The 20452-nt window shown below is 40.7% G+C and overlaps 1 protein-coding gene and 1 long non-coding RNA gene across 8 annotated transcripts in view; one reads left to right on the forward strand and one right to left on the reverse strand.

The window, feature by feature from the left end:
• Positions 1–14015: 14015 nt before the first annotated feature.
• On the reverse strand, positions 14016–14988 carry LOC113128032 (uncharacterized). Its single transcript, XR_003295497.2, has 2 exons — positions 14791–14988; positions 14016–14692 (listed from the first exon to the last, which is right to left on the reverse strand). It is a non-coding gene; the product is annotated as an uncharacterized LOC113128032 (long non-coding RNA).
• The window catches only part of LOC113128006 (mitogen-activated protein kinase kinase kinase 7-like), a 33084-nt gene continuing 27169 nt past the window's right edge, over positions 14538–20452 (forward strand). For 4 of the 7 annotated variants that reach the window (XR_003295496.2, XM_026303017.2, XM_026303025.2 and 1 more), the window contains exons 1-7: positions 14539–14734; positions 15103–15213; positions 16715–16780; positions 17594–17639; positions 17853–17991; positions 19512–19636; positions 20087–20215. Coding sequence is in view for 6 of the 7 variants with exons in the window: in XM_026303017.2 (XP_026158802.1) it covers positions 14669–14734; positions 15103–15213; positions 16715–16780; positions 17594–17639; positions 17853–17991; positions 19512–19636; positions 20087–20215 (682 nt within the window). In the remaining variant the exon portion in view is untranslated. Of the gene's footprint in view, positions 14735–14793; positions 15017–15102; positions 15214–16714; positions 16781–17593; positions 17640–17852; positions 17992–19511; positions 19637–20086; positions 20216–20452 lie in introns of those variants that run through there. The other 3 variants (XM_026303053.1, XM_026303062.2, XM_026303044.2) reach the window with 3 other exon arrangements.

Consider the following 20452-nt stretch of genomic DNA (forward strand, 5'->3'; position numbering starts at 1 on the left):
TTGTATTGTGATTTGGCGCTATACAAATAAAATTGAATTGAATTGAATTGAACAGTGAAACATGGTGGTGGGAGCATCATGTTGTGGGGGTTTTTTTCAGCTGCAGGGACAGGACGACTGGTTGCAATTGAAGGAAAGATGAATGTGGCCAAGTACAGAGATATCTTGGAAGAAAACCTCTCCCAGAGTGCTCAGGACCTCAGACTGGGCCGAAGGTTCACCTTTCAACAGGATAATGACCCTAAGCACACAGCTAAAATAACAAAGGACTGGCTTCGGAACAACTCTGTGACCGTTCTTGACTGGCCCAGCCAGAGCCCTGACCTAAACCCAATTGAGCTTCTCTGCAGAGACCTGAAAATGGCTGTCCACCAACGTTCACCATCCAACCTGACAGAACTGGAGAGGATCTGCAAGGAAGAATGACAGAGGATCCTCAAATCCAGGTGTGAAAAACTTGTTGCATCATTTCCAAGAAGACTCATGGCTGTACTAGCTCAAAAGGGTGCTTCTACTCAATACTGAGCACAGGGTCTGAATACTTATGACCATGTGATATTTCAGTTTTTCTTTTTTAATAAATTTGCAAAAATTTCTACATTTCTGTTTTTTTCTGTCAAGATGGGGTGCTGAGTGTACATTAATGAGAAATAAAATTAACTTTTTTGATTTGGCAAATGGCTGCAATGACACAAAGAGTGAAAATTTTAAAAGGGGTCTGAATACTTTCTGTACCCACTGTAAATTTAAAGACAGCTAAGATTTCAAAAAAGAAATAGAAAAATAAAAACATTGCCTACAAGAGTCTGTCATGTTGTGTTTTTTTAAATTAAGATGTTATGTTATTTATTTTTTTCGTATATAAATATTTTAAGAAACACCATGAAATTATCTTAGTAATAAAACTAGATTCTGTTTAGTTTTGTCATATGTTAAATTTATATTTCAGCATTTATATCCTGTGATACATGTCATGACATTAGATAAGAGTTTACACTCTTTCGTGCATTCGGTGATTCAGCTCTTTCTATTATGAGCAGTTATGCAAACATTGCTTTCTAAAAAATCCAGTTACAAGTAACTTTCCAGCAAGAGCTAAACAGGGCCCACCTGAGCCTATTAGCCAGCAGCAGCTGACACAATGTGAAGACACACACAAACAACCAGAAGCAGCTCCGGCCCCGCACTAATTTGATGTGCTGTTTCGCTTGGCACTGTTCTGCTACTGCATGCTTAACAGGCAATGCAATAGTTGGACTATGTAGGCCTACTGATGTTCCCCCCAGCTTATGGTGAGCCTATGTTTTAAAAAAAAAAATCGTACCTCAACTTTTGTGAAGGGGGTGGACTGTAGTCGAAAACCATATGTTGACATCCCACCTTTCAGGTGTGTAATTCGGCTTTGGGATCCAATTTGGGTGGAGATGGCAGTGGCTGCTTCTCTCCACAGATTAATGACCACTCCAGTGTTGCCCTTAATAAGAAGAAAGAGAGAAAGAAAGAAAAGTACATTTTATTTAAAACTTAAAAACAATGTTTGTTTTTTTTACTGTCCCAGCATTTCTTAGGTAATTAAGTAATTATGGTCAATACGCCCTGCAATGGACTGGGGAGCTGTCCAGAGTGTACCCCTGCCTTTCACCCAAAGAGAGCTGGGATAGGCTCCAGCAGATCCCTGGGACCCTGGCTAGGACTAAGTCGGTATAGAAAATGGATGGATGGATGGATGGATGGATGGGTATAGATAATGGATGGATAGTCAATATGAACATGCAAATGCATCACAGCAAAATCAAAGACTTCTCCTTTAAAATACACTAATTTTGATTATCTATTAGGCATGAAATGTTTGGCCTGTCTGCAGTAACGTAATGGACTTTAGCGGTACTTCTTCTTTCCCCAACATGATTTTTTTCATGCTGCAGAGCTGAGGAGAATGAATGTTTAAATGTAGGTGTATGGCATATTTGAAATATATCGCCAATTTTGTATTTTATATTCCTAAACAACAAATGTGACATTGTAACTATGAAAGAAGTGTATTAACTGACCTCCACAACCTCTCCCTGGACTGTTAAGAGCCCACCTGTCTCCCATATCTTTACCAGCTCAGTGATTTTAGATGATGGGTTGATGAGTTCGTCAGCTTCTCGACACAGCTCCTCCCTTACCTCCAGAGGTGAAGATTTAAAGAACCGGGCCTCCTTAGTTATATTCAGGAGATATGGAGGGGCGTTGCCGCGGAGTGAGTAGCCCCTCATCACATAACTTTGGCCAGGGGTGACCTTAGGGGCAAACTCTTCATAAATAGTGAGTTTTGTGACAGAGTGTCTGTCACTAATAGCAGCCACCTTATTATTTTTGACGACAAGTGGCGTTGCGTCACCGCTTTCGTTGAATTGCCAGGAGAGGGTCCGAGGCTGGTCTGCCATCATTATCACACAAATATGAACAGGTGGAGGCTGGTAGAAGGGGGTGTCCGGCTTCGTTGACTGGATTTTTCGCAGAGCCATACTAAAATGAAAAGACAAAGTTTTAAATATTTTATAAAAATAGCAAAAGTTATTAATGTAAGCTTCTGTAGGTATGTGTGCATATTTTTTATTTATTCATGCATTTTTAATTATTATTTAATTATTATTTATGTGGCCCTGTGGTGGACTGGTGACCTGTCCAGGGTGTACCCTTGCCTTTCACCCAAAGAGAGCTGGGATAGGCTCCAGCAGATCCCCGTGATCCTGGTTAGGAATCAGTGGGTGAAGATACTGGATGGATTGATGGATGGGTATTTATAGGATGCTAAAATATTCAAGTTAGATCTAAGAAATGCTTATCATCTCACATCTGGGAAACTTCGAATATCTTATGATGTCATTTGGATTGACCAATGGTCTTGCGGTTTTCCAGCCACTGATAAATGATGTTCTGAGAGACTTTATTAATCATTTTGTGTTTGTCTATTTAGATGATATCCTGGTATTTTTGTCCAATCTGGTTGATCATGAGAACCATGTTCCTTCAACAACTCTTGGAGAACAGGTTGTTTGTCAAAGCCAAAAAATGTGAGCTTGTACTTCCACTGTCTCCTTCTCTGGTCATTTCATCGACCAAGGCCAACTCTGCATGGACCCTGAGAAGGTGCAAGCAGTCACAGATTGGCCCACTCCAGAGAGTTGTAAGCAGCTACAAAGATTCCTCGGTTCTGCTAATTTTTATGGTAAATTTATTAAACATCTCTTGGCTCTGTGCCCCTCTAACCACACTCACCTCTACTAAGATCAGATTCTCCTGGACTTTGTAAGCAGAGGAAGCTTTTCAAAGACTGAAAGAGAAGTTCACCACTGCACCTGTGCTGTTACAACCAGACCCTAACCACCAGGATGTGGTCAAGGTAGATGCCTCTGACACCTGCGTTGGTGCGGTTTTCTCTCAATGAACTGACCTGGGAGATTGAAAAAGTGATTGAGGATGCAGCTCAATAAGAACCAGACCCGGGAGAGGGTCCTACAAATAGGAGGTATGTTCCCAATAGAACCCGATCTGCCATCATTAAATGGGCCCACGACAGCAGATTTACTTGTCATCTGGGTATCAGTAGAATTGTACACTTACTCAAGCAACAGTTCTGGTGACCTTTCCTGCTCCAAGATGGTAAGAGGTTCATCAATGCCTGCCAGGTTTGGCCCAGGAACAAACCGTCCCACCAGCTTCCTGCAGGGTTGTTACAGCCACTACCTAATCCCCACAGACCTTGATCCCAAAATAGCCCTAGATTTGGTTTCTGGACTACCATCTTCTAACCGTCACACCACCATACTCACTATTGTTGATTGCTTTTCGAAAGCAGCTCAACTCATACCGCTATCGAAGGTTCCATCAGCCATGGAGAGAGCAGAGCTACTAGTCCTATATGTATTCCATGGGATGTTGTGTCGGACAGAGGCTCTCAATTTATTTCTGCAGTTTGGAAAAGCTTCTGTGAGGCCCTGGGTGCATAGGTGTCTGTCATCTGGCTTTCATTCTCAATCTAACGGGCAGACTGAGAGGGTGAACCAGGAGATGGAGATTGCGCTGAGATGTGTCTGTGAGAAGAATCCTAAGAACTGGAGTACAGAGTTGCCCTGGGTTGAGTATGCACATAACTCATTGTTATCCTCTGCAACTGGAAAAATCACTTTTCCAAATATCTTTAGAGTATTACTATTCCCGCCCCAAGAAAAGGAGTTGGAGGCACCTGCAGCCCAGGAGTACATCAAAAGATGTTGGAAGATTTGGAGAGAGACACGATAAGCAGTTCTTCAGGCAGCTAAATACATTGAGGAGTCAGCAAACCACCAGAGGAGACACCCCCACTTACACTGTAGGTCAGGAATTCTGGTTGTGCACTGCACATGTTCCATTATGCACCGAAACTAGAAAAACCCTACAGCAGTCAAATTGAAACTGCCAAAAGCACACAAAATCCACCCAGTTTTCTATGTCTCCCACCTGAAGCCTTTAGCCACCAGTGACTTGTGTCCACCAACAACTGCTTTTGCAACCACCTGAAACAGAAGGGCAAATATTTATTAGAGAAGCTGTACAGCAGGACATTCACCTGTGCTGAAAATATTCACGTTAACCCTGATTCGGATTTCAATGGATATACACTGCAAACTACACAGCACTGCCACCTTCAAACTTCCTTAGGTAAAAGTAAAAGGAGATTGCTTTCCAGTGGAGTCTCCTATATATGTACTAACCTGGCCACAGCACTACCGTGGCTGGCTATGAGAGGGAAAAGGGGCATTAAAAAAATAAAAAAAAAACATTTCAAAGAATAAACCCACTCTGGCCTGTTGCAATACATGCACTCACATAGAATATCCACTACAACCCACAGGCTAGACAGAAACAAAAAAAAAAAACAATGAAAAGTGTACAATGAGCAGCACCCACACAATCATACAGTGTAGAGAACAGCAACTAGCAAATTGGTATAGCTGTGCAGATATACAAAAAACAATCACAAACAAGTAAGGACATTAACCCTGGAGAACCCAAGAACCCTTTTCTTCTTTGGAAAATTATGAACTATGCATTAAATGACTGCTTTAAGTTCAGTGAACACCAAAATATCCACTTTTTCAATTTTAACCCTTTTTTCCCTTTTTTAGGATTGGGGCCAAATTTGACCCATTGGGCTTTACCCGTATCATTTCAAAGAATCACAATAAAAACACTGCCAATGCAAACTATTTTAAATTTAGGAAAATAATCAATCAACCACACAGCTACATTTAACAATGTTGCTTTGCTTTATTTGTTGCATGTTAGAACTGGATTTCAAATGTAGAAACACACTATGGCCAGTTGAAAAAAGAACACAAGGCCAAAATCACGACTAAAAAAACACCATGGGTTTTTGCTTATCCAAAAATCTCTTCTGCTAGAGAGAGAGAGGAACTCACACTAGACACTGTGGTAGTCTTTGAAACAATTTATTTTTTTGTTGATGCAGAGAAGAACTGCACATTTTTCACAGTGCATTTCAGTTTTGAGGTCCTTGCACACAGCACATTGACGACGATTTTCCTCCTTGACAGGCTAATGGGCAATTTGGTAGAAACGAACATCTGCACTCTGATAAACTCGAACAAATCTTGGTGGTGGCGGGGAGGAGGGGCCATGAGTTGGTGGCCTTCCCCGCCCTCTTGCTGTTCCAACTTCAACCAAGCCTTGAGCAACCAAACCCTGAAACTTGTGAAGTTTCAGTACATTTGATCCAGTGATTCCCTGTGCCTCACAGTCACGCTGGTAAAGAAGCCATGTATTGATCACAGCAACAGACAGGAAATGCCAGAAAAGTATCATATACCAGTGACGGGTCCTGATGGGAAATTTAAAGCATGCAAGATGCGCATCCAGCATGGCAACTCCTCCCATGGAAGTGTTGTACTCCTTGATGATGTTCGGCTGATCAATGTAAGTGTACTCTTTTTTGGACTTGTCCCAGCGCCGAGCTTTTCCCAAAGGCTCTGGTCCAGCATATGTTGACACCAAACTGACTGCTTTCATGTCTTGCCATTTCAAACAAATAGGATCCACGGCCTTTCTTGGAAAGGTCTTTGTCCGTTGTCAGGTTGCACTGCGACATACGGTTTTTTCGCACAGTTCTTGTGTAGTAGATTCCCTTTGCCAATAATTTCTCAATGAGGGGCATCGAAGTGAAGAAACTGTCAGCGAAAATCAGTAAATGTACTTTCTCTGGAAGCGATTCACATAGCTTCACCACAATGTCTCCACCAACTCCCAACTGACTCTTCCCTTTTTGTTCAGCACCTTTTCTCTGATATACAGTGGGTACGGAAAGTATTCAGACCCCTTTAAATTTTTCACTCTTTGTGTCATTGCAGCCATTTTCCAAAATCAAAAAAGTGCATTTTATTTCTCATTAATGTACACTCAGCACCCCATCTTGACAGAAAAAAACAGAAATGTAAAAATTTTTGCAAATTTGTTAAAAAAGAAAAACTGAAATATCACATGGTCATAAGTATTCAGACCCTTTGCAGTGACACTCATATTTAACTCACATGCTGTCCATTTCTTCTGATCCTCCTTGAGATGGTTCTGCTCCTTCATTGGAGTCCAGCTGTGTTTAATTAAACTGATTGGACTTGATTAGGAAAGGCACACACCTGTCTATATAAGATCTTACAGCTCACAGTGCATGTCAGAGCAAATGAGAATCATGAGGTTGAAGGAACTGCCCAAGGAGCTCAGAGACAGAATTGTGGCAAGGCACAGATCTGGCCAAGGTTACAAAAGAATTTCTGCAGCACTCAAGGTTCCTAAGAGCACAGTGGCCTCCATAATCCTCAAATGGAAAAAGTTTGGGACAACCAGAACTCTTCCTAGACCTGGCCGTCCAGCCAAACTGAGCAATCGTGGGAGAAGAGCCCTGGTGAAAGAGGTAAAGAAGAACCCAAAGATCACTGTGGCTGAGCTCCAGAGATGCAGTAGGGAGATGGGACAAAGTTCCACAAAGTCAACTATCACTGCAGCCCTCCACCAGTCGGGGCTTTATGGCAGAGGGGCCCGACGGAAGCCTCTCCTCAGTGCAAGACACATGAAAGCCCGCATAGAGTTTGCCAAAAAACACATGAAGGACTCCCAGACTATGAGAAATAAGATTCTCTGGTCTGATGAGACCAAGATTGAACTTTTTGGTGTTAATTCTAAGCGGTATGTGTGGAGAAAACCAGGCACTGCTCATCCCCTGTCCAATACAATCCCTAAAGTGAAACATGGTGGTGGGAGCATCATGTTGTGGGGGTGTTTTTCAGCTGCAGGGACAGGGCGACTGGTTGCAATTGAAGGAAAGATGAATGCGGCCAAGTACAGAGATATCCTGGAAGAAAACCTCTCCCAGAGTGCTCAGGACCTCAGACTGGGCCGAAGGTTCACCTTTCAACAGGACAATGACCCTAAGCACACAGCTAAAATAACAAAGGAGTGGCTTCGGAACAACTCTGTGACCGTTCTTGACTGGCCCAGCCAGAGCCCTGACCTAAACCCAATTGAGCATCTCTGGAGAGACATGAAAATGGCTGTCCACCAACGTTCACCATCCAACCTGACAGAACTGGAGAGGATCTGCAAGGAAGAATGGCAGAGGATCCCCAAATCCAGGTGTGAAAAACTTGTTGCATCATTCCCAAGAAGACTTCATGGCTGTACTAGCTCAAAAGGGTGCTTCTACTCAATACTGAGCACAGGGTCTGAATACTTATGACCATGTGATATTTCAGTTTTTTTCTAATAAATTTGCAAAAATTTCTACATTTCTGGTTTTTTTCTGTCAAGATGGGGTGCTGAGTGTACATTAATGAGAAATAAAATGAACTTCTTTGATTTTGGCAAATGGCTGCAATGACACAAAGAGTGAAAAATTTAAAGGGGTCTGAATACTTTCCGTACCCACTGTATAACTATTTACTTTATTAGTCTCTGGCCCTGTACTACCGAGGTAACTTAGTAACATATATTATACAAATGAATTTATTTCAAGGCTTTATCCAAATACAGGACTGTCACCATTTTCCATCTACAAAGTCACTGAAAGAACCAAAGGGTCATTTTTGACCCATCATTTTTTGAACTAGCTCAGAGTCACTAATTTATCCAAAAATAATATAAAACATACTTCTAGGCATTCTACAAACTACTACTAAATAGATTAACAAAAAAAAAAAATCACAATTTTACCAACCGCTGGTTTGCTGAGAAGATGATTTAAATCCCTTCATAATCAAGCTCCTTCATACCTTAAAGACCTCATAGTACCATATTATCCCAATAGACCACTTCGCTCTCAGAGTGCAGGCCTACTTGTGGTTCCCAGAGTTCTCAAAAGCAGAATGGGAGGCAGAGCCTTTAGCTATCAAGCTCCTCTCCTGTGGAACCAGCTCTCAGCCTGGGTTCAGGAGGCAGACACTCTCTGTACTTTTAAGGCTAGACTTAAAACCTTCCTCTTTGACAAAGCATATAGTTAGGGCTGGCTTCAGGCAACCCTGAACCATCCCTTAGTTAGTTATGCTGCTATAGGCCTAGACTGCCCGAGGACCATCGGTGCACTGAGCTCCCCTACCCTACCCCCCCCCTTCTCTCCCACCTCATGTATATTCCACCATTGAATGTTACTAACCTTGTGCTCTCTCTCTCCCCTAGTTTGTGCTCTCTCCCTCCCTCTCTCTCTCTCTCTCTCTGTACCTTCTGCAGGTGTCCCTGGTCCTGGAGCTGTTTATCGCTGATGTGCAGTTACTGGCCCCACCAACTTGCAGTGTCTATTTGTTGTTTATTGTTGCTGTTCTTTTCTCTCTGCTCTATCCACTCACCCCAACCGGTCGAGGCAGATGGCCGCCCAAACTGAGCCCGGTTCTGCTGGAGGTTTTTTTCTTCCGTTAAAGGGAGTTTTTTCCTCTCCACTGTCGCCAAGTGCTTGCTCATAAGGGAATTGTTGGGTTTTTAGTTTTAGTTTTTGTAAAGTGCCTTGAGATGATTTGTATTGTGATTTGGCGCTACACAAATAAAATTGAATTGAATTGAATTGAATTAAATGATTTTGTTTGGGTAGGTTTCCAGCTCAACAAAATAGCTTGTGGTCAGCCATCTTGTCACTACTACTCTGGCTCATGTTAGTTCAATATTCATCCACTAGGTGTCTCTATGCAGGGGTCAGAAGTGGCACTCTGGGCTTTTGAAGTTAAAATTGACGATTTTTTAAAATGTTTGTTTGTGCCAAATTTGACCCCGTGGGTTCTCCAGGCTTGCAGTTTTTCTCCAATACAATAATCTAGAGCATAACTTGCATTGGCAACAAAACATGACCCACCCAGCCTCAACACAGAGTCAGGGATAGTGGCCATTTAACAGGTGACTCATATCAAGGTGCTAGCAGGCCCTCTTATACTAATAAAATCACATGAAGATACACTCATATACGCAAAAGTGCACCATGTACTCATGGCAGGACATGACTTAAAGTATACCTGTTGTAGCATGAACAGTGTATGAGGAACACCAAGATGGCAGGTAAACATCCCACTGGAATCCAGTACCCAGCAGAACGCTGGTGAAGAGTAAGAACAGCCTAAAACTAAAAACAGCCTAAATCAACTGTGGCACGTGATATAATACCTTGTTACACACGGAAGTAGTTTTAAATCACCCTACCATACTTGTTCATCTGTACACATGTAAACAATGGCTCACTGCGGCCCAGCCAGTGAGTGAATGAGGTAGTGAGGAAGGGATTTGGAGGAAGTGTCAGTACCACAAAGAGCATGATCATACTCACCTGGGACCCATTGATCTGATTAACCTGATTTGTGTTCAGGAGCTGACAGACAGCGGCAACATGTCCTCAACCAGCATCAACATACTACCATTACAGTTTTACTATTAAACATATTTACCTCATCAAGGCTCCCTGTTATATAAACCTCTTTTAAATATTGTATTATCTACAAACCAACACAATGACACACCTTTGACAAAATAACTTTTATTAACTTTGACTTGCATTGTAACCATGCAGTTGACCTTTTTTGTCACCAAATTGCTGTATTAAAAACTCTTAAAACTATCTTTGGCCGTTTATCCTCATTCATCTCATTGAGTAGTGTATGTAACACCGATTATATCCTGTGGGTGGCACTGCTGTAGAGAAATATTATTGCCTGATAGCTGTTGAAAAAACTCTAAGTCCTCAGAAATGACAAGGACTATGTATGAAAGTTGAGGTAAGAAAAAAAAATCTTTTTAGATGTCATTTCTCAACACCCTAGCAATCATATTTTAGTTGAACAGCATAAATAATACATGAAGATGTATATCTATGATTCTTCAGAAAATTGGGTTGACTGCTTGCTTAAGCTACCAGTGTAAGCAGTCAGTGGAAACAGCCTAGCTCAAGTTGCTAATTTCTCATTTTGTACCCATTTTCTAACCATTGCTCAATTTCTAAGCTAATTGATTCATATGTGTAAATATCTAAGCTGTGGCTTTTATACTTTTTGAGATAGAGCTGTCTGAAGCCATCCATGCAGATCTGGATGGCAGATTAGCATGGCAAATGGACATAGCTCAAAAAATATACATCATACAGGTTCAGTATTTATATTGTTTAAATCTGTAAAATTGTGTGAACATTTTGATAATGACATGTCAAAATACTCAGTTTGCAAAACGCAGTTTGACTCACACATAACTACTCAAAGATGTATTATTGTTATATTGCTGTATTTGCTGTAGTAATCTAATAGTAACCATGATGTATATTTCTTGTTATCTTTCAGGAATAATAACTGTTCTACATTTTATGGGCATAATAGCAGGCACACATTGAACATTGTTGGTTGATACAGCATAATATATTACATTGTTTTTTTTTTTTAAAAAAAATTTTTTAAAAGTTCTGATAAATATTTGTTAAATAAATGAAATGTTATTTTAACAAATTCTACTCTCTGTGATGTTTTATATGAACCAGTAGGTAGACTTAGGCACATAATGCCTAAAATTACCATAATTTGGGTTGAAGCACAGCATCGCCTGTGTTCGAGCAGGGGAGAAACCTGTAGTACAGCAGGTAATCTCAACAGGCTTACTTGCCTCAGATCATGAATGGCAGCTGCAGGTGGACCTGGGGAGACGGAGGGAGATTCCAGCGCAAATTGCAATAACTACACTTAGGACTCGGTTTTAACATCTGCTTCATCCAGCAAGTGGTGGTCTTGGAACTGACAGTCCCCTGGGAAGACCGGATTGACGAGGCCCATGAACAAAAGAAGCCAAAATATCTGGAGCTAGTTGAGGTCAGCAGGGTGAATGGTTGAGAGGCCTGCTGTGAACCCATTGAGGTGGACTGTCGGGGATTTCCAGGACAATCTCTGCACCGAGCACTGAGGCTCCTGGCCATAAGAGGTTTGCAAGATAGAAGAGCCACCAAGAACATGAGCAAAGCTGCTGAGAGAGCTTCCTGGTGGTTGTGGATCAAGAGGGGTGATTCATGGTGTAGGGCACCACTTGGACACAAACTGGGGACTGATAACCCCCAGTTGGGTCGCTCAGGTAAGGGTGTCTGAAGATCAAGGACCTGGAACACACTATGGCCCTAGGTTCTTCACTGATGATGTGTCCAAGCTGCCCCAGTCTCTCAAACCCTAAATTGGCAGGTCAAACAGATGGTTAACTTGCATATCTGCTTCTTAATTGGGTTATCTGACAAACAAAACCTAAAATGTTGCTAAATGAAGAGACAACACCATAATTTTACTAATAAATGGTAATAAATAATAAAGATAATAATTAAGATAAGATAAAAAAAAACTAAAAAATAAAGAAGGAAAACTTTTACATACCTTAACACTCCCAAAAACACCACCCAAATCGCTGCTACACCACAACAAAGCTAGCTGTTGAGTGAGAGCTGCCACTCTAAGGACCCCAGGTGCTTATATAGACACCTGTTGCCCTCACATTAGGTGGCTTAATCGATGCCCATATCACTCCCCAATTACCAAGGTACTTGGAGCATGAGAAAGTGTAAGCAAGGGAGAGAAAGTGAGTGTAATGAGAAAGAGAGTAACGAAATAGACACTAAAGGACCCTACTCTTAGGATGTATTCACACCTGTGGCTTGTTTGCTTTGTTCCAAATCGGGGCTAAAAAGATACATTGTTCCATTTTTCTTTTGGGTCATTTGTGTTCACAGGGCAACAGCCCCAAGTGGTCCAAAACTGTGAACAAACGTCACATGCAGGGCTTTGAGCTTTGGGGCTGAGGTATATGATTACTACATGTTCTACATATAATTTGCATATTAAAGAAACATGTCTCATGTATTGCATTTCTACTACTAGGCTGTAAAAATTGTCAAATAGTTTCTACTAGTAAGAATGTTATTGTGGGTATCTTTAATTACTGTTCTGAGTACTGAAAATACAATTTTTGACTGGGAGAATTGACATTATGGATATCTAAAATGTAATCAAAGACAGTCCTGTGGTTCCTTTACATGATGAACAAACTTGCCATAGACAATTCTCACTGCCTGGCATGAGTAATAGACCAGCATGAATTCAGCGGGAGCTTCCAAACTGCAAATAAGTCTGTCTCTGTCCTGTTTTTTCCACATAGAACTCGGCTGGTATGAAGCTTTTAACCAGTTTAATAATGTTATATTTTGGCAGAGGTTCACTGGAACAAGTCCACAGCAGCAGCCACATGGGCAGTGGAATTGTCGAGTAGAAACCTTGGGCTTTAACTCTGGGTGTTGAGGCTCCCACATATTTTGTGTTAGCACATGTATGATACCTTGTGCAGCAGCAGTCACACTGGCCCCTGAACTGAATCAAAAAAGGCCTCACAGGACGGGAGCTCAGCTAATGTTACCATTAACAACAGGTTAGCTAGAGAGCTGCATAGCATTAAGATATATGCTAACTTTAGCACTTGCTCCAGCAAACCTCTGTCATACCAGCTCATGAAAAATGGGGGCAAAAACAAAAGTTTTGCATTTATAATTTTGGTCAATGTATTTTAATGGGATTTTATGTCATAGACCAACAAAAATGGCACATAATTGTGAAGTGGAAGGAAAATTATAAATGGTTTTCAAATTTTTTTTACAAATAAATATCTGAAAAGTGCATTTGTATTCAGCCCCCCTGAGTCAATACTTTGTAGAACCACCTTTTACTGCAATTACAGCTGCAAGTCTATTGGGGTATGTCTCTACCAGCTTTGCACATCTAGAGAATGAAATTTTTGCACATTCTTCTTTGCAAATAGCTCAAGCTCAGTAAGATTGGATGGAGAGCGTCTGTTGACAGCAATTTGCCACAGATTCTCAATTGGTTTCAGGTCTGGGCCATTCTAACACATGACTATGCTTTGATCTAAACCATTCCATTGTAGCTCTGGTTGTATGTTTAGGGTCATTGTCCTGCTAGAAGGTGAACCTCCATTCCAGTTTCAAGTCTTTCGCAGACTAACAGGTTTTCTTCTAAGATCCTGTATTTAGCTCCATCCATCTTCCCATCAACTCTGACCAGCTTCCCTGTCCCTGTTGAAGAAAAGCATCCCCACAACGTGATGCTGCCACCAGCATGTTTCACGGTGGGGATGGTGTGTTCAGGGTGATATGCAGAAAGATTTAAGACTTTTTCTATGTACACAAAAGGCCTATTTCTCTCAAATATTGTTCACAAATCTGCTAAATCTGTGTTAGTGAGCACTTCTCCTTTGCCGAGATAATCCATCCACCTCACAGGTGTGGCATATCAAGATACTGATTAGACAGCATGATTATTGCTCAGGTGTGCTCAGGTGAAATCAGGTGTGCCTTAGGAATAAATTAGGCATTTATGTTTGTGGTTGAAAATTTCAAGGGGCATGAATACTTTTGCAAGGCACTGTAGTTTCCACTGGAAAGGAAGGGAATGAAAAATCTGAAAAGGAGCTAACGCTGTCAGACAAATAGAGTTTAATAATTTTGTGCAATTTCTGGATGCCACATTGTTAAATGTTTATTGTATATTGTTTACTTCTCACATACACCTTTGGCATTGATGTCACACAGGATTTAAATTTACTTTATGTATAAAGATGTAGATGCATATTTTTACAGTTAATAAACATTAACAATGCCATAGTGTGAAGACTTTGAATTTAGCATTATTTTGTGGAAATAAACCATCTTAGGTAACACTACCACTTTAAGGTAAATACACTATCAAGTGTAGTGTAAAATAAAGTGGGCGCATGTCTTATTTGTATTTATTTACATGTTAATTCAATATGCACCCTTTTATAGTCTATGCCCCTGCGTGAGAAATAAAACAAAGGCATGTTACCTAATTATAAACCTAAATATTAATAGTCATATGTTTTATTTAGTGTTTACTCAGCAAATAAAAGTCACATCGATGTATATTTTACTTTCATCTCTTTATCTCTGCGGCGGGCCGAGCTACTGCCGCTGCCTAGTTACTTCCTGAAATCACAGCAACGTTTGGAAACGGGCGTGTGGTGGGAGCCTACGAACACGCATCTTTTCTCTTCGACTTGATAACAACTGTTGCGCCGACATCTCGCGCTGGTGTGTCGCCACTCTGCTGCGATGGTGGAGACTCCGACTGGCTGTCTGTTTGAAGACATTCAATTTAAAGACATTCAAGTTGAAGCGGTAAACTTACTAACAACATCTCGGTAGGAGAGGCTTTAACATTAGCTGTTCCTTACCGAGGGAAATGGTTCCGGTATTAGAGGAGTGTACATGCTGCTGTAACTATATCTGTTCGCGAGTAATCTAACGCTGAGCTCGAAGGCAAGTACAGGCAGCTGGTGGAAATGAAGACTACCTGACTAGCTAACTGTATTGTCGTCTGCCCTTTAATGAGAACAGTGAAGAAAGGCCGATTTAGCTAACTGATGGTTGTGTGTCCTGTTCACCACGACCAGATTAGCGGTAACTGCTTTAGGGGGGGAAAAGTTTTTAATTCCACTGGGCGACCCCTAGTCTGGACTGTTTCACTGTCTGTTGTCTTTCTTCAGGCTGTTGGCAGAGGGACATTTGGAGTTGTCTTCAAGGCCGTATGGAAAGGAAAGGATGTAGCAATCAAGTCTATTGAGAGTGAGAATGAAAGGAACGCTTTCCTTGTGGAGGTGAATGTCCTTTATTGTCTTGTACTGTTGTTCTGTGCAGCATAAAACACACCTCCACACTGCCAGCCTTAAAAGGTTGAGATTGAAAAAAATAAAATCTGAAACTGAAGATATTTATTGTAGTTGAGATTGGCAAGACATTGTATCCATAGATAATGGATGGATGGATATACTTAATTAATTAGGCCCGAGCAAGGACCAAAGGTCCCAGCGCAGGGACTATTGTAATCGCTCAATGGGCAAGGGACGACTTCTGGGGGGGGCGGTTTCAGGCATCGTCTAGCGTCTACCCGCACCCCGCCATGACGTGGCAATGCGCGAGACCTTTCCGAAAATGTATAATATGTGGGTGCTGTGCGGCCGTGGGCCCGGAAATCGTTATAAATATTTTTTTTTTTGTTCATTATTATTCTTCACGTTCCGCAACTCCCTCAAATTTGACCCCCTGAACGTGTGTTAAAACTCACCAAAATTTGCATGCCCATCAAAATCGTGTGAAAATCTGATATTTTATGGGTTTCATGAACGACCTCAAAAGAATGGCTCTTCAGCACCCCCGACCAAAATCGAAATACATTGCGCCGATGGGAGGCCCGCTGACATTTTCTTCATCGTACAGTCACCAAACCTGGCACATCTCTTCTTCATGTCAGGTCAAGCAAAAAAGCTTATCGTGTCGAGGTCGTGTGACCAACAGGAAGTCCACCAGCTGGGAGTTTATCTTGAGGTCATTGAGTTCGTTGATTTTGCTCACCTCGAACTTGAACGAACTCCTCCTTGGGCTTTTGACCGATTGAGCTCATTTTTGGCCAGCATCACCTGGGCTGCAAAAGTTACCCAAATTTCTTGAATAAGTATTACGGTTTTCCTTTGGTGGGCGCGGCAAGTTGACGCAGGTTTTTGGCTCGCCACCATTTCTTCAACTTGTAATAACTCTCTCACGCATTGTCGGATTTGAATCGGACCAATTGATGAATTGTAGTCCCTGCCGCCCTGAATCCATCTGATTAAACTAAATCGAAATAGGCCTAAGAGCGCCCCCTGTATAACGATTTGAAAATTGCCATTCAAACCAAAACATGTACTTTGTCAGAATTGTACCAAATTTGGCACAGACATCCTTTAGGGCATCCTGATCATAAAAGCCAATCGGACCCATGCACGCGGTTCGCTCGTGGGGGGGGGGGGGGGGGGTGCGTCGGGGGGGGGGGGGGGCGCTTGCGGCTATATTTATACTTACATTTGAATTGAAAACCATTTCAAACACGTGTATTATTTAGTTACTTTATGTTTGTAAGGGTTCAGCTTGACTTAAGTATTGGCCCTGATTTAGTGCCTGAAATTTGGTCATGGGTACCCAAAGGTCTACATTTAACTGCATACCTCCTAATGTCTTTGGAATGAATAGATTTCTATATTATTTTTCCCAGTAAAATGATAAAGTTAAGTTGAAGTTAAAGTTAAGTCAATATGGATTTTTCTTCTTTTTCTCTGTGCACAGCTCCGCCAGCTCTCCCGAGTAAATCACCCCAACATTGTAAAGCTGTATGGCTCCTGTAACAATCCAGTGAGTACAACACTTAACACTGTTTAGCTAATAATTAGTATTGTCAAGACATGTTGTGATCTTATGATCTAATAAAAGAAGGATCACTACCACATTACTTTCAGAGCTCATCACCAGGATTTTGTGTTGTTTCAGAGCCCTCCCAGACATATACTGCTTCAGAATCATTTGAAACTTGAAATATGTTTTCTTCTTATTGCCTAAGAATCATTTATTTCTCCACTGAGTTGTCTGTCCCTTCACAGTGCCATCAGGTAACGCCTCAATTGAGCGTAAAGTTAGAAGTGAGAGTGGGAAGTGAAGATTGATGTCTCTTACACTCTGACTGGAACTTCCAAGTATTTCCTGTGAAACACCTGTGGTGACTGTAGGCCAGTAAGGTGTAGTCATAATAACTGTATGAATCTGTGTATGGCAGTGGAACACGAGAAACATGACTTTTTTTGCATGTTATATGCAAAACAGCACCTGTAGGAAATTTTAGAAATTATGCTCTTCCTACATGTACTTTTTAAATGTCCAGTCTGTGTGTTAGGGGTAAAAAAGAACCAACTGCTGGAAGTGCCGCTCATACACATCACTGATACTTCCTTTATACCGGGTATTTATTTGTACTGTGTCATAATCTACATAAAACTATATTTACTCACATGAAAATATAAGGTGGTAGCAAAATATGAAAAAACCCTGTTATTTTCTCCTTTCATCTTATTTTTAGTATGAACATCTTATCAAGTAATTGGGAGGTGGTACACATGACTCATGCATCACTATTAATACTTTAACTAATGGTAACATGATTTATGTTCTCAGGTGTGTCTGGTCATGGAGTATGCAGAATGTGGCTCTTTATATAACCGTAAGTCATATTGTGTCTGTAAAAAAAACTGAATATCATGGACACCAATAAGAGCTAGTTATTGAATCCTTAAATTAATTACATTAAATCAGTGTCTTGGAATCACACTTTGTTTTTATCTGAAATTTGCAGTAAATGATAGTAGTTTATGTTTGTTCACACACTGTTATCTCATTATTTGCTTCTATCTGTGCTTGTCACTTAATCATTAAGTCCTACACAGTGCAGATCCACAGGCCCAGTACACAGCATCCCATGCCATGAGCTGGTGTCTGCAATGTGCCCAGGGAGTTGCCTATCTGCATGCAATGAAGCCAAAGGCCTTAATTCATCGGGACCTCAAACCACTAAAGTAAGTCTTGTTTTTTTATCTAACTAATTGAAGTTTCACAGTTGAAAGTTTTTGTATGCAGATGTATAGAGAAAAGACTTTGAATATTTTTTTGCCATAGGATATTTGTGTTCATTCAATATATAGTTATGAGAAGCTTTATAAGTGAACCAGTTTCAAATAGTGTATGACTGAACTAATTTACTCGTCATACACTAGAATGTCTCCTTACACCAGGAATGACACAAATCAATGGTATGAAAAAAATTCAGAAGGGCGTTAAGCACACCACAGATATTCACAACAAACGCAACACAAATTTGCAACTACAGGGCCTCAAAGTCACACTACAAAAAATAGATTCCACATGAAGTGATGAACTTGTCCTGATTTAGCTAAATAAAAGAATAGGGGCAGGGGGGAAGCAAATTTAAGGTGGACCCTATACTAAGAATAAGGAGTGAACATGGAGAGTTTCACCACTTGGTGCTGGAGTTGAAGCTGTACCATGGTTGCTTTTGGACCTATTTCAAGATGCCCATCGGACAGTTTGAGGAGGAGCTGGTGGTGCTGACAATGCACTTAAAGAAGCAGAGCAACAGTATCAAGGAGCCGTTTGATCTAGAACAGCGCCTAGTTATGTGCCTGAGGTAAAATATTGTCTATACTACTACACTTATAAATAAATCTAATAAAATTAGCTCCAACAATGTTGACAACAATGTTGCAACTTGAGCACAGCAGGTTTCCCAAAAGATAAGACTAAAGAGCTGTATTAGCTGAAACGAAGTTAATCACATGGTCTTCCATGTTGAATGTTTTTAAGTGATGTTCCAGCAAGCTGCATTGTGATTGTTCATAGGTATTTCAGTCACGGGCAAAAAGTTGGTAAAGTTGATCTGGGGCTGAAAAACAGAACATGTTACCATTCACACAATGAAATTCCTTTTCTTAATGCGAAAAGGTCGGTTTTGACAGGTTACTGGTTTGAAAAATATTACTGTCCCATAAAATAATCGCTCAGGAAATTTGCTTCTGGTGTGTAAAGGTCTTATGTCTGCAGCCTTAGTTGACCTAGATCTAGGAAGGTTATAACATTCTTCCTGGCAGATCCTCTTAAGCTCCAAGCTCATAGACACTTAAGCTCCGAAGTGTCTATGAACTGCCACCTTCAGAACTCTTGACATATGTTTTGTAGGGTTTAAGTCTGGGCTTTGGCTAAGTCACTCAGAAAAGTCAGAGACTGTTCTGATAGCTGCCTAAGTAGCTTCCCAGGCTCTGTCAGTGAAGTTCCTGGTTACCTCCCTGAACAAGACGTTATTTTTTTGCCCAGTTATCTAGTTTGGCCAGATGACCAACTTTGGTTTCAAACCATTTTCATTTCACAATATTTGAAGCCACAGCGCTTCTGGAAACACTCAAAGCTTTGGAAATGGTTTTATACATGTATTTATTTGTTGAAAAGATCTTGTGAAACCTTATATAAAGGTACAGCAGGTATTTATAGTGTGCGTCTCTGCTGCACTCCACTTTTGTTTCAGTCTGCTCCTTGTGGCACAAGGCACTGTGCTAAAGATATGTGACTTTGGCACAGCTTGTGATATTCAGACCTACATGACCAATAACAAAGGCAGTGCAGCGTGGATGGCACCAGAAGTGTTTGAAGGTAAGATATTTGAATAAATATTGAGGTTATTTGTTAGGCAGGTTGCATTGTGTAGTAACCTAAACCACATTGATGTACTGTAATGAATTCTAGCTATGTTTTGATATAACTAACAAGTAGATATTTCAAATTCAGCTGCAATGCAGAATTTTCACTAGCCAAAAGTCTGTCTTAAATTGCTTTAACTCTGTGTTCTCAGTATTCATGTTTAGTAGTATAAGGTTCATCACATTAAAAAAAAATATATATGACTAGATTTAAAGATACTGATATATTACTCCAAACTTTTTTATTTTTAATCTTTTGCAGGTGGATGCAGTGTTATTGCTCTTGTAAACACTGATCGCACAGTTAAAATAAGACCTGTTGCATTTTATTCAGCAAATGCGTCATTCAGCAAGTCTCATCATTCTGGTTAGAATAAATACAATTTTTATGTGTATTTCTCAGGCAGTAACTACAGTGAAAAGTGTGATGTATTCAGCTGGGGCATTATCCTGTGGGAAGTCATTACACGAAAAAAACCCTTTGATGAAATTGGTGGCTCTGCATTTTGTATAATGTGGGCTGTCCACAGAGGTAAGTGATATTCTGTAGCAACTGGAACTAGAATATCAACTGCTTTCGAGATTTAGTTTTATTTATTGTTCTTTTTTGTGAGTTTTTTCCGCATCAAAAGCTGTTGTTTACACCACTAAACTTTTAAAAATGGTGGTGGCCAGTGATACATTACCTTAGTGTTTGATGAACCAATATAAACTTATGTCACTTGTGGTTCCTATTGTACTGAAATGTAGCTTCTTCAGAGTTGGAGCT

This window comes from Mastacembelus armatus, chromosome 22 (genome assembly GCF_900324485.2).
Source record: "Mastacembelus armatus chromosome 22, fMasArm1.2, whole genome shotgun sequence".
Lineage (NCBI taxonomy): Eukaryota > Metazoa > Chordata > Actinopteri > Synbranchiformes > Mastacembelidae > Mastacembelus > Mastacembelus armatus.